At 33.7% G+C, this 15,995-nt stretch overlaps 1 protein-coding gene across 1 annotated transcript; it reads left to right on the forward strand.

The window, feature by feature from the left end:
- Nucleotides 1-10,677: 10,677 nt before the first annotated feature.
- LOC113001424 (uncharacterized) lies at nt 10,678-13,350 on the forward strand. The gene is made up of 2 exons (XM_026128121.1): nt 10,678-11,914; nt 13,121-13,350. Exons 1-2 carry the CDS (start codon nt 10,678-10,680, stop codon nt 13,348-13,350), a joined length of 1,467 nt encoding a protein of 488 aa, XP_025983906.1.
- Nucleotides 13,351-15,995: the final 2,645 nt, after the last annotated feature.

A 15,995-nucleotide genomic window follows, 5' to 3' on the forward strand; every position in this document is an offset into this window, starting at 1 on the left:
TATTTTAGAGTTGATATTATATTTAAATCAAATTACATTTTTATGTTATGTTTGGGTTGGTAACATTATTTAAAATTCCGTAAGTTAGCAAAAGTTGCTTAATAAAGGGCAATCATGATAGAGGGTTAGTTGCTAACTCGTGAAAAGATAAGGCTTGACGAGGTCAAAAATTAATGGAGCTAGCGATTAGAGTCTTAGATCTTTAAACTTAAATAGAAAGACTTAGTTAGTAAGTGAAAATCCTTTTCGGTGGTGAATCTCGATTTACGTGAATCGATTCATTCATCTATAAATATTGTAACAAGTGAGATGATCTTCAACTCAAATTAATTTCTTATTTCCAATAATTATCTTTTTGCATTTTACCAGTTTTCTGCTATTTTTAGCTTTTCGAATTCCCTTTAGCATTCTTGAGTTAGTTTTTGTCTTGTAATTTCATCTACACCAGGTATTTTTTGGAGTAACTTAAAAATTCATTGTTAGATAATAGATTTCCCTTTTTTCCGTTAATTGGTAGAACATTTATTTTGAAATCGTGTTGGAACATTCTACCGATCTAATTAGTTCACTGTCACGCGATAACAGTTTAATTTGAGTGATTTTTTTATCTGAAAACCAAACTAAGGCACGCTCCGAAGCCCCCCTAAGTTTGAGGCATAATTTACTACTTTGCAATAAAAATGAGATTGACAAGTTCAAGGAAAGGCACTGGCTTAAATTTCAGTGGATGAGAAATATACAGCGCAAGCCGTTTTTTATACTTTTTGACTTTGAAACGGCAATCGTCGAAGACGAGAGATGCACTGCATGACAAACACCATACGACAACGTTTACCAAAGGCAAACACAAAACACAACCAGAACGAGCGACCATTCATAACAAGACGAACGACGACTTCATAATCATATAAATACCCTCATAATCTTTTTCGTTTAGGCTTAATTACTCATTTAGTCTTTATAATTTTTAAACTTATCTCTTTTAATTTCTATAGTTAATAAATGAATTTTTTAGTACCTAAAATTTAGTAAGTGAATTTTTTAGTTCTTACTCGCTTCCTTTTGGGTGTGAAGCAGTATCAAACTAAACTATCCAACAAATATTAGCTCTCCTTGAAAAGGAAGTGATCCAACCACACCTTTCAGTACGACTATCTTATTACGACTTCACTTCAGTCACTAACCTTGCCTTTGGCATCCCCCTCCTTGCGGTTAAGGTAACGACTTCTGGCATGGTCAGCTCCCATAGTATGACGGGCGGTGTGTACAAGGCCTCGGGAATGAATTCGTCGCCGTATGACTGACTGGCGATTACTAGCGATTTCGGCTTCATGCAGGTGAGTTGCAGTCTATAATCCGAACTAAGGACGAGTTTTTGGAGCTAGTTCACCCTTGCGGGATCATGATCCTTTGTCACATCCAGTGTAGCACGTGTCATAAGGGGCATGATGACTTGATGTCATCCTCACCTTCCTCCGGCTTATCACTGACAGTCTGCTCAGGGTTCTAAACTCAATGTTGGCAACTAAACATGAGGGTTGCGCTCGTTGCGAACTTAACCCAACACCTTATGGCACGAGCTGATGATAGTCATGCACCACCTGTGTCTAGGTCCCCGAAGGCACCCCTTTTTTTCAAGAGGATTCACAACATATCAAGCCAGGGTAAAGTTCTTTGCTTTGCATCGAATTAAAACAACATGCTCCAACGCTTGTGCGGCCCCCCATCAATTCCTTTGAGTTTCATTCTTGTGAACGTTCTCCCCAAGCGGGATACTTAACGCGTTAGCTACAACATTGCACGGGTTGATACACATAGCGCCTAGTATCCATCGTTTACGGCTAGGACTACTGGGGTATCTAATCCCATTCGTTCCCCTAGCTTTTGTCTCTCATTGTCAGTGTCGGCCCAACAGAGTGCTTTCGCCATTGGTGTTCTTTTCGATCTCTACGCATTTCACCGCTCCACCGGAAATTTCCTCTACCCCTACCGTACTCCAACTTGGTAGTTTTCACCACCTGTCCAAGGTTGAGCCCTGGGATTTGACAGCAAACTTAAAAAGTCACCTACAGACGCTTTACGCCCAATCATTCCGGATAACACTTGCATCCTTTATCTTATCACAACTGCTCACATAGAGTTAACCAATGCTTATTCCATAAACATGGGCCTTTTGGGAATTAAAATTTTAATAAGTGAATTAAAAAATTTTAATAACAAAGATTTTATGAAAATTAAAATGTAAACTTCAAAAACTAAAAAATCTACTTATTAAATATAAAGACTAAAATAGATAAGTTTAGAAACTATAAAAATTATATAAATAATTAAAGATTTTGTTTATTTTTCTCTTTCTGTTGTAACAACTAATTGAGCAATGAAACCACTCTTCAGTCCTTATTATCCATATAATAAACTAATTGTAATAATTAAGTAATAGAACTAAATATGTATTTAATTTCTAATAAATATTTGATTTTTATGTTTACTTTTTAATAATTTTTATTTTAAGTTCTTAATAAAATAATAATTTTATTTTTTATTTATAATTAGCCCAAACTAAAATAAAAGTATCTAATTTATCATAGGATAAACATAAAATCACTAATTTATCAAAGACTGGAATAAAATATGAATGATAATAAATAAAATAATTGTTTTATTAAAAATTCAATAGAAAATAAAAAATTTATTAAAAATAAATATACAAATTAAATATTTATTAAAAATAAAAATATATTTAAACCTAAAGTAATAACCCACAAAAGTTAGAAAGAAGAAAAACCATGGATAGGATGGTAGTCATGTGACCATGTGGTTCTTCATATGCTTTGTGGATCAAATGTGGGCACATTTTTTCATTTGATACTGTCCACATTTTTTCTCTAATTTTGGTGGATGGATTGGATAAGCTTGTGCTAAAGGGAGAGTAATTAATTACCATTACCAACAAACAGATAAGAGCAATAATGATGATGATGCGTGTGTCATTGAGTCAATTACGGAAATGAACTCCATGTGCATGCAGTGTTTCATGTCCGATTATACACAAATTAATATTGGATACCTCTATTTTTAAGATAACAATTACAAATATGTTTTTAATCTTTATAAAATGAGTGAATTTTTATTTTGATTATTCTAAAAAAATAGTTTTTATCTTAAAAAATATGAAATTATAAAAAAAAAGTCTTCATTTTATTTATTTAATTCTGATTATATTTTAATGTTTTAAAAAGGATTTAGTAATATAAAATTATAAATTATTGATATTTAAAATACATAAATAAGTAAATAACTGAGGTTTCTTTTTTTGCTAGTAAATTAATTCCAATTTAATATATGAAACTATTTAAACAAATGGTCAATAAAATCAAACAATAGTGGATTTTTTTTAAAGAATAAGATTACTTCATTTAATTTAAAATAAGGGAGTAAATACAATTTAGAATATGATCAATAGTGTGAAATTTTACTGTCTTAACTATGACATGTGGACAATATGATTGACTTGTCCTCTAATAAAACTCATCATTGAATTTGAAAAATGTTGAAGAATAACTCTACACATACACAAAACACAATGGAAATCCAAAGAGTCATGTGAAGGAGTTTTAACCCCCACTATTTGACAATCAAGTACAAAGATTACATTTGAAACACGTATGTTTGTCATCCAATGCAACGTTTGTAAGAAAGCCCAATCTTCTGCTTCTCTCAGACAATCCAAATAAAGCAAGGATCTAGCTTTGATGAAGTTTCCTTGATCACCGCGAAGACAAATACCCACTCCAATAGTTTTGTTCCTAGGAAAGTGTCACATCTATATTACACGTGATAAAACCTGAACACAATTTCTGCCATGGTACATTATTTGGTTCTTAAGGAAGTGTTGAACTGTTGTGGCCAAAAGTGTTTCAAGCATGGCACCATTCATAATAGAATTGCATTTGGCTTTGGGTTTTGAATTAACCACTACTACAAAAGCCCTTTTTTAAGACGCATGTTCTAAGACGGTTGTTTAAAACTGTCTTAGAATACGAAGCGGTGACAATTTTGTAATAAAGAAGAAAACTTTTGTCTTTAACGTCGCACATTCTAAGGCGGCTATAGACGATCATCTTAGAATATCCTTCGGTGGCAATATTGTAATTATCAGGAAGTAAGACAACGATGGTTTTTACAAAAGACCGTCTTTGTATATCGTTTTTACTTTTTACCCTAGCTAGCCCACGAAGAACTCGTTCTTAGGTCGCCTTCATGTCCGTTGTCGCGCAAGCTTTGTCTCCTTCAACCGCAGTCTGTTGGAAACAAAACCCCCCATCACACAGTGTCTCCCAATGCCACGAAGAACCGAACGCCACAAAGAAAGTCATATCGAGGACACTGAAGCTTTTCCTTTTGGGACTGTTACTTCAAGGTATGTTCTCGTGCTTTTCTTCCATTTCATTACCTTCTCAACCAGCTAAAATATTTGAGGCAAAAGTCTAATGTATACTTCTTCGCATCTTTGTTCTGTAGCAGTGTATACATATTCGAGGACACTGAAGCTTTTTTACTATAGTAATTAAATCCTTGTTTTGTAGCAGTGTGTGTGTGTGTAAGTTATCCAACCGATAGTCATTGCTTTAATGTTTTTGACTAAAACTTATGTATGTTGTGGGTATTTCCATGGGCACGACAAACTAACATATGGAGTTGATTTGAGCAAGATACGCTGGCTTGGGGTAGTTCAGGTTGTTGGGACCAGTAAAGTTGTTAACCCTTGCTAACTTATTGGGGTTTTTTTCTTTTAGTTATGTCTAATTCAATGGTTATGGTATTATTGTTGTACATGTTAGTATTTTCTTTATCATCTCAAATTTATTCTCAAAGTCAATTAAAATAAGTTTTCCTAAAAAATCATTAATTCTTAACACTTACTTGATTGACTGAGATGCACATTAGATCCAGTTTAAGAGAATTATGGTATAAAAAAGATTGCCTTACACATAAAATGAAAGGATGGTGTCTTTCAAGAATGAAGTTAAGAAGCTGATACCTGACTGACTCTAGAGTAGTAGTGGGCCAGAGTCATGGGTTGGGCTGACAGAACATTAGTAGTAGGGAACTACTATTCTCACTACCAATAGTGTTATTCACACTACAGCAACCCCTGAAATGGCTTAGCCAAAGAAGTCCATTGGTACCAAACTGGATGATGACTTAGCCGTTTTAGTTTCAAGCTGTACTTGTACGAAACTGTACAGGTAGTTGAATTTGTTTGTTTCTAAAAATGCCTAAAATTAAATACATTCATTATGAAATATAAAAATGAAGTTGAGACCTCATCTAATGCTTTCTGCCTCATTCCTTATTATTTTATATGAAAATGAATTTCAATTTTTTTGGATGATTGTCCCATATCCCATTTATTACAAGGACCTTCTAAATTTAGTTTAGTAATATATTGAGTGAATTAGTGCCAATACATATTCCCTTCTACCATTTAACTTGTTCATGTTAGATTGTGATATAACAACATGTAGTACAATGTAATGAAGCCAATGAACTAGTAATTGTTTCCAATAAAACTTTTGTTGCAGCCTCAGGTGATCGTGGAGTTTCTCAGCCTTAAGTAAACCACTCATCAGTAGCATTCTTTGTCATTACATCTTCTTGAACTGCAGCCATAAAGCCCTTTATCCAGGTGAAAATTTACAAACAGCTCATAAAACCACTCACCAGTTATGACTTATGAGACAATCATTTCATTTCCTGCTCGAGTAATAAGTAGTATTATAGTAAAGCTATTCGTACTTCAATTGAATATCTAGAGGAGAAATGTTAATTGCATTCCTGCTTAGTTTTTGTGTTAAATATAACAGTTTTGGACTTTCCTCCAATTATAAATCATTAATATATTTTTGGAAAATAATTATACTAAAAATTGTCAATGATAGCCTTGTTTTTTGTCTCTATATAAAATTACTCAGATGTTGAACAATGAAAGCACAAGAAAGGTGTGTAAATAACTAGTGTTTTGTCTTTGAATTAGTGGCCGATAAATTAGGAAAGTGAATAAGTAATTACTAATGCCGATAAATTAGTAATTCTGATCCTTGCCCAACCTTCACGGGATCAGGAATATGCTTCATATGGATTTGATGGCAGAATATTAGCTAAACTTTACTGGTCTTCTTGTCTGTAATTGTCCGCCTTACTTTTATCACTGTTGCATTTGATGTTGATGTGGCAAATAGAACACTTATGGATAGAGGTGTGTTTGTTTTTCCAATTTAAATCACTTTGGAGGAAAGTTACCTATTTTTCTAGATAAAACTTAGAAGGAAGTGATACTGTAGAGTTTTAACTGAAGCACACACAGTAGGTGCTGGAAAATTGGTTTCCAGTTGTGTGACAAGGAGGATATAAAGGCTTATCTGAAAATATCACGAGTCTTATATACAATCTACCCATTTGTTGCTTTTGATATAAACTCAGGTTTGCTCCTAAGATAGGTTACAAAATTAATTTTAGGAAAATCTAAACATAATACAAAACTATAGATTGTGTTTCAAAAATATTGTTGAAATCTCCAGACAGGTACCCATACATACCCTATGTTATATTTGAGGCATATATGCACGTAAGTTAAATATAAAAGATTCCATTTCAAAATATAAGAAATGTATTATCTCCTTCCATATATTTAAATGTTTTATATTCTTCTTAATTTCAAAACCATTGATGTTTTAGAATTTTAAAATTTAATTAATATTTTTTTCTCAAAAAAATCCTTATAAAAAAATTAATTATTACTAAAAAATAATATTTTATTTATAATTATACATTATTAAATTTGCAGCACCTGATGCCACGAATGCTGCACATAGTGTAGGCAAATAACAAGTCACACAGAAAAATAGTGCACTTTGTCTTTTAGTTAGCAAAGTAGACACTTAATCTATTGAGAGGAAGTTGAATTAAGGGGCATGTAAAACTATCTGAACAAGGCTTCTAAATAATAGTAATATAATATGACTTGCTTTATATGTCACAAGTAACGGACGTAGCAATCCACTATAGCCATCATTAATTGTACACAATTCATTGTAAACTTTGTTTCATTGGCTTACCTATGTTTTTCCTTATACAACTTGCACAGTAGGTGTCTACTAGATTCAGGTTCATATACTTGTCTAAACACCAGTTGCCTTCTATCAAGTCCAATGATGCTAGACATATAAGGCATACTAGTTCCCTCTTAAAATTGGGCAGAAAAATTTAGTATATAAGAGTTAATCATCTTTGAACTTCTGCTCACATAATTAGTGGTGGATATTTTAAATACTTTATCAACTAATTTAAATTTGTTAGGTAGTGGTTGCTTGGATAATTTAATATACATTTATAAATGTTCAAATAAAAATTTATCTTAAATTAAAGTCATATTCATAATTAATAATTAAAAGTCATAATTTTAAACCTATGATAGAAATAAATGACATGGGTCAAGTAATATAAAAATAAAAAAAAGAACAAAAGCATAACAAGAACTACCTATGTGAACAGAGACTACATAGACTCTTCTTCCTTGATGTGGAGCCTAAAGACATGAATAGAATAGAGACCACAAAACAGTGTGCTGAAGATCTGTGTAGGTTGTGGGTTGGCTAGAAATGTACCTTGAAGATTTGATTCAGATTGTTTGCTTTGCACAAAGGAGAGATCTGTAAGAGTAGTGTGTGATTTAGCTTGTTTGGAAGGGTTTCATACTCTATCTAATGAAAAAAGGGAGCAATGATGAAATTATCCCTAAATTCAATTAAGGGCTAAGGTTTTTTAGCCCTCATGTCACCAATCACGACTGTGACAGTTATAGTCAATGTAATTAGGTTGTTTTGTGAAATTGAGATGCAAAACCTGACCTGTTAAACTAGTTGCAATAAGCCAAATTTGCTTGCAAAAGATTGTTGAACCCACAATCTTACAAATATGAGTGATTTCACTCTGGTTACACTACGTTAATGCTTTGTTTCAGCATGTAAGAGCCCTTAATAAGTGCAAGATCAACAAGTTTATGATCTTACTCGTGATTTTGACAACATTACACATAATGATGTGATTTGAAGTGTGAAATCTGGTGTGGCAACCACTCTATGAAACTGCAACACTATCCCTTAGCCATGGCTATCTCCAGCCACATTACGACATATGTCTCCAGCTAATTTAAATAAAAATATCCTTTCATGTAACTTGTTACACTTGTCTTGTTTTGTGTATGATCACACACACAAAGAGCTACTTCGGTGTGAATCATCATAAAGATAGCAGCACAACTCCCTTTTCACTTTCCTTGCTTCTATTTAATTTCAAGTCCGTTCTCTCTCTCTCTTCCCACTTTCCTTCATATGTTCAGAAGTTTGTGACCCATATATATGAGAAATAATTGAAAATTAAATTCATGTACATAAAAAGTGTTAGGTAACTATATTTCTTGCTCAGAAACAGAAAATCTTGTTTGCTTCAAAACCTGGAATTATTTGCAGACGCCATCATCTCTGATCTTAATTGAATCCATTATTGCTTCATTAATGACCTTTGATTTCTTTTTATACATAATTAGCTTTGAATATATACCAGCTATATTTATACACCTTGTTCATACTTTAGAATAAGTAATTTAAATGATGCTCTCTGTTGTACCAGGTTAGTAATAGTATAATATTAGTAATTAGATATTTTTAATAGTATTATGTGCTTCAAAAGGAATTTAGGTGTAAGGTTTCTGAATAGGCAAGGCATGATGGGTAATGCAAAGGTTAAGGAGCAAGTGCAAGTGATGCTTGTTAGTTAATAATCAATTCCTATTTTTCTGTTGAAGCACATCATCAGCCTATTTATCATTCTGCCTGCACCCTTATGCTTTCTTCCAAACACCCTCGCTAGTCACTACTACATCCTACACAATGTCTTTCTATCAGAATTTTTTTACTTTAACTAGAAATCTAATTAGAAACTAAATATCCTACTGCATACTTGAGCACATTTCCTCCCCCACCCTCCACCCCCAGTACCATAATAAAGTACTGTATACAACTGAATATGATAGAGTACAAACATAAGAAGCCCCTACTTCTAGGCTATACAAATAGTAGGACAAACTACATGTAACAAGCAACATTAGTTTAATAATGTAGGAGGTTATTAGGTTACCTAGGCACAAAATGCTTGAGTGTCTCACATTCAACAAATATATATATATATATATATATATATATATATATATATATATATATATATGTGTGTGTGTGTGTGTGTGTGTGTGTGTGTGTGTGTGTGTGTGTGTGTGTGTGTGTGTGTGTGTGTGTGTGTGTGTACAGAAAAGGAGTACAAGAGAGTTCCTAGACTACTGAGAACACTAAACAACTTATACTAGATACAACAAAAGTCGGCTGTAAAATTTGAACGGACATAATCAAACTTTTCCAACAAATATTCCACCTAATTATAAGTCAGCTTGTGTTTATTTAATTTGTATATATGTTAGTAGATATTACAGATAAATTGCTCAATGTTAACAAATACATATGAAGCTCTAGTAACAGTATGTAGCATGAAGGTCTAGATACCATATTAGGAATAATGCCTCTAGTCTGAAACTTAACGTATGAAAAGCCATATGCAGATTTACTTCAGAAACGCCATATGCATATTTAATTGTAGATGACAAATACATATTTTAGCTTTGTGTTTCAATTATTTTTCGTTAGAAAACTCTACTCCTACTATGGTGTTAAATTATTTTAATTGTGTGTAGGTAGTATTGTTAAACCTTACGCCGGCTGTTGAGGATAGAAATAAACTACTTGTTGCTAAACTGAAGTTACAATCATCTATTGATCTACAGCGTCACCGCAATCAAAGCTTTAGTTAGTAGCCTATTTCGAGGTATGTATGTCATTCTTACACTTATGTCATTATTTATTATATTGTTGGTTCACATGTAACTATTGTGTAGTATTACATTCTACTTCATTGAGCCAACCATAGTTCCCCGTTTGAGGTTCAATACAACGATTAATACGGAGAGTTTGGATTAATTGTTGTATTGAATCTTGAATTGTCCGTTTGGACAGTTTGGGAAGACTAATTATTTTTACATCATTTTCACTTATAAGTTAACTATGTTGTGTTATTTTTAACTAAATTTCGGACACTGCTTCTTGCTTTGTTCTCTAGGTGCATACATGATCGAGGTGAATTGTTGTCACTGCTTTCATGTCGTGTACTTGGAGACCAAAGCGAAATGCTGCCGAAATTTAGTTAAATTTAACATAACCTTGTTAACTTGTTTGTTTGAATGAAGTAAAAAAAAATGTCTTCGTGAATGGGGTAGGGTCACACCTTTTTACGAAAAAAAGAGGTTCGCATGCATATCGGATAATGTACCTCGTCTGATAGTACACCAAAGATGGATCAAAGTTGGATGAAAAGACCACACATAACTGAAGAGTATGACAATGAGGTTGAAGATTTCTTAAAATTTACCAAAGAAAACGCACCAGACATTGGTGGAGTATACTTCTCCTGTGTTAAATGTTTGAATGGGCGACAACAATTTTTGGATGACATTAGAACACACCTTATCTATGATGGTATCTGTCCTACTTATGGCATGGTGAGTTACCACAAATGTCATCAACCCCTTCGACTGGTCCAGTTGATGAACAAGTCGGTGATCATATAGAAGACATGATATGTGATCTTGGACAAGAGGGTTTTAGGCAAACACATGTACCGTATTATGAAAAGTTAGATAATGATTTGAAGAAGCCATTGTATATCAGATGCACTAAGTACACACGGTTATCAGGGGTGTTAGCTTTGGTGAATTTGAAAGCAAGATTTGGGTGGGGTGACAAAAGCTTCAACGAATTACTCTTGTTATTGAAGAATATGCTTCCTGTAGATAACATGTTACCGAAGACTCATTACGAGGCAAAAAAGATATTATGTCTTATTGGTATGGAATACCAAAAAATACATGCTTGCCTTAATGATTGTATTTTGTATAGACATGAGTTTGTTGAATTGTGCAACTTCCCTACATGTGGGGTGTCACGCTACAAAGTGAATTATGACGATTGCAGTGAAGATGCAAGCACATACAAAGATCGTCCACCAAAAGTGTGTTGGTATCTTCCAGTAATACCAAGGTTTAAGCGATTGATTGCTAATGCAGAAGACGCGAAAAACCTAACTTGGCATGCTGATGGCATGACCAAAGATGGATTGCTTTGTCATCCTGCTGATTCTTCTCAATGGAAGACAATTGATCAGTTGTATCTAGAGTTTGGCCAAGATCCCAGAAACCTAAGGCTTGCTCTTGCTTCAGATAGAATGAATCCATTTGGAAACTTGAGTTGCAATCATAGTTCGTGGCTTGTTTTGTTGATCATTTACAACTTCCCTCCTTGGTTGTGCATCAAGCAGAAGTACATAATGATGTCTATGATGATAACCGGTCCAAGACAACCAGGAAATGACATTGATGTGTATCTTGCTCCCTTGATTGAAGACCTCGAAAAATTGTGGGTAGAAGGGGTTGATGTGTATGATGGGAATGCTAATGAGACCTTCAGGTTGCGTGTTATGATATTTTGCACCATTAATGACTTTCCACCATATGGGAATTTGAGTGGATATAGTGTGAAAGGCCACCACACATGTCCCATATGTGAGAAAGACACAAGTTACATCCAATTAAAGCATGTCAAAAAGACAATGCATACAAGACACCGAAAATTTTTAAAACCTTTTCACCCATATAGGCAAATGAAGAAAACATTTAATAAGATATCTGAGATTGACAGTGCACTGATTCCTTTGTCAGGTGTTGAAGTTTTTGATCGGGTGAAGAACATTAGCCGTATGTATGGGAAGACACAAAAAAAGGATGGCACCCCCAACAATATTTGGAAGAAAAGATTCATCTTCTTTGATCTGCCTTACTGGTGCGATTTACATGTGAGACCACAAAATCTGAGTACTATTAGGAGAAAAGAACTAAAAATAATATATTGCTTGTGTATAAGTGGGCCAAGTTTAAACTACCATGTTAAATACATTAAATAAGAATATTGCTTCTCTTTCAGTAAGAGGTTAGAGAATAATAAATTTGAATATATGCTTTATTCTCCTAACAGAATTGTTAATATGTTAGATGATAGTGGTAGAAAAGATTAATAAATTTGGGTTGTTCTGGACACATTAATAGTCATAATATGGAACAAAATGGACTTTTATTCAAGATAACTATTTGCTTGAACTGTATGTAAGACTTTAATTTTACAATATGTACATACTAGTATCATTTTGCTGAAATATTGGACTGCCAATATAGATATTATTGCATGGGAATTAGGTTTATGATCTTTCTGTGCAAATATTGGAGTTCTAGGCTAGGAATTAAAAGACAAAGGCTTCTGAGTGGTTTTACACGAAACGATGTCATCTGTTTTGTGTCTACCTTTGTAATAGTAGTCTACTTATGCTATAATTCATTTTCTATTTCTTTTTATTATGGTCTTTCTGATAGTGGAATTTAGCTGGTTAGTGGTTAGAGCAATCTGATGTCAAATACTGATGAGTGATGACAACATTTTGGTTTGTTTGCTGCAAGCAGGAGCTTGAATATAGAAACTGTTAGAATATATGAAAATATGTTATCATATATTTGATCATATCTTAAAATATCCTTTAGGCTTAGTTTTCCTATTTGTCATTATCTCTTAGTCTTAGGATTGGTTATGAGATGTTTCCTTGTCTCATATTTTGTTTCCTTGTTTAGTTAGAATTTACTATAAATAAGGGTTAATGTTGTTTATAGTTGGTCTATATAAGGGCCAATGCTCTAAGTTTTATGCACATAATATGACATTGTATTACATCATATTCAACACAATATTATTCAAAGTCTCTTTCTCTGAATCTGCTCCCTCTATACCTAAAACTCCATGATTTCAACAGAACCATGCAGTTTACTTGTATATATTGTTAAAGGTTCTTCCACAGTTCCACTTGTTTCTCTATGGATTCTGATTCATGTTACTTTGAATTTTTTTTTTAATTGCAGGTGCTTATCTTGGATTGACTGGAAAGAGGATTTCTACTCCCTCAGATGCAATATATGCTGGCCTTGGAACACATTATGTGCCATCTGGAAAGTTAGGTTTATTCAAGGATGGCCTCTTGGCCACAAACTTGTATGTTAGCTTCAAATCAGTTGTCAATATTCTATGGATCATTGGCCACAAAAATTCTACCATGCTACCAATGTTAGATATTCTAATGCCAATTAGTTGAAACTTTTATTGTATAGTAATGTAAATTGTTGCAAAATTGTAGAGTCTCATTAATTATGTAAATTCTTGTATTATGTAATTAAATGATTTTACAATTGTTGAAAATGATGAGTATACTTTTGCTTCAAATCAATGTTTAATGTATTAGTGAAAGATATTCTAAAAAATTACAAAAAATAAAACAACACAAAAAAAATTACAAAAAAAATAAAATATTCTAAGACGATTTTCAAAAATCCGTCTTAGAACGCTAGACATACTAAGACGGTTATTGGAAAAACCATCTTAATATGTCATCCGTGGACATGGGAATCTAAGACGGTTATGCTCATAACTGTCTTAGAATAGGCTACATACTAAGACGATTATTGCAAAAACCATCTTAGTATGTCTGGAAATCTAAGATGGTTTCGCGCATAATCGTCGTAGAAAGACTTAGACACAAACCGAATACTAAGACGGTTATTACAAAAACCGTCTTAGTATAGTCAACTTTCTAAGACGGCTATGCACATAACCGTCGTAGAAAGACCTAGACACAAATCGAATACTAAGACATATAGTCGACTTTCTAAGACGGTTACACGCATAACCAAATAACCGTCTTGGAAACACGACTATACGGAGACGGGTCCAAAATCATCATTGTACGTGTTTGGCCATATTACGACATTGTCTTTTACGACGGTTAACAAATCATTGTAAAATGTCCTATAGGATCGACTTAAAAACCTGCTTTTGTAGTAGTGAACTCTGTTCATCTATTTAATTCTTGGGCATTAAGAGAACTCAAATCACGCCTTCTTGAGTTATTGATGCCATTTGATTTATAGAATAAATCTTGACTATACAATCATACACGATTGATTATGATGAAACATTATTTAATGAAGATATTAGTCTATTAATGGTTAATTTTTAGTTAAGAACTAAAATTACTTATTTTACTCATCTAATTTACATAGAAAGATCCTACAATAAAACATACATGTTATATGTCTCCTTCTATTCCATTTATCAACATGTTGTTATCATTTTTTTTTCTAAAGAGGATTCACAATATTTTTTAATCATGTTATAAGTATGAAATATTTATTTATTAAATTTATTTATGATTAATTTTAATTGAGAATTTGACTGATTATATTTAGTATGATCCTTTTCTCAATCATATTTTTTCTATTGACATGATTTTTGAACCTGAGATTCAAATTCAATTCCCCCGGAAACATTATAGTAGAAAATAGTCTTCACTACTAGAAACAAAGGTTTTCAACGTCGATTCCCAAGCACATTTCACGATGTTTATCAAAGACAGAAGCCATCATTGTGGAAAGTGTTAAAATGTCACATTTCACTTTCAACGTTGATTCCCAAGCATAGTTCACTTTCCACACTACTACAGAAATTGTTTATTACGACGTGCCAACAATGACAGTTGGCCAGAAACTGTCTTTGAAGAGTATCCAGTGACAATATAGTAATTAAGTTTATTAATAACGAAGACAATTTTCAAATAACCATCTTAAATTGTGAGTTTAAGGACGGTTATTTGAAAAACCATTGTAATTGAATCATGTACAAAGATGGTTATACAAAACCGTCTTTGAATGTTTACACTTTTTTCGCTTTCTCTCTCTCTTATCGAATAACTATTGGTCTTTTCTCTCTCTTATTCTCACTTTCTCTCTCTCTTATCAGGCAGCGCACTGGTCGCGTTTCTTCACCTCAACTTCTTCAGCACGGCACTAAGGGAGTTTGTTCACTCTCTCTGTCCCTTTCTCTTCTTTGTCCCTTCATGCCTCACACAATTCTAAAATCCCTAGAAACAAACCACACTTACCCTAATCCATCCTTACATTACAGCTATACCTAGTTGCATTCTTCTCATATCTATACCAACGTCGAAGGAAATCAACTTTCTCTAAACCACACTTAAAGTCTTATGTGTGTTTGGCATTCCGTGTTTGGTTGTGTTGAGGCATTTCGTTTCCTCAGATGCCTCATGTGAGATAAGGAAGAAAATCATAGATCCCTCCTTATTCCTTGAAAAAGACCGTTAGAGAAATGCTTATATAGCGTTACAGGCGTGGAAGGAAGTCATTCTCTCTGATTCAAAGAACCTCATGTAGGACTGGGTGGGACCTAATTAGTAAGTTTGAACCAAACTCCAAACTCTAATGGTGACGTGACCTTTCGTCTCCTCTATCATGCATTGTGTGTGGGCGCCATCATCGACAAGTTCAACATGCTCATGAAGACGCTCTAGGAGGCCACCAACGCCAAGATCTGAATCGAGGATGCCCCGGTGGAATTCCCTGATCGTGTCATCCTCATTAGTGCCCCTGCTGCCACTGCCGAGGTGAGGTCTCCACGGCACAAGGGGCGTTACTCAAGGTCTTCGACCGGGTTCTCGACATTGTCACGCGAGATCACTAGCACTGCTCCCTCCGTGGGCACGACAGTTATTTTTGCAAGTCACTTTCTAAGATGATTTTCAGTCAAAAACCGTCTTAGAATGTCACATTTTTAAGATAGTTTTCACTGAAAACCGTCATAAATTATGTAGATTCTAAAACAGTTTTCTTAAACGTAACATTCTAAGACAGTTTTGACTGAAAACCGTCTTAGAATATGTTTTTAAAA

The sequence above is a fragment of the Glycine max genome, chromosome 4, assembly GCF_000004515.6.
Source record: "Glycine max cultivar Williams 82 chromosome 4, Glycine_max_v4.0, whole genome shotgun sequence".
Taxonomy (NCBI): domain Eukaryota; kingdom Viridiplantae; phylum Streptophyta; class Magnoliopsida; order Fabales; family Fabaceae; genus Glycine; species Glycine max.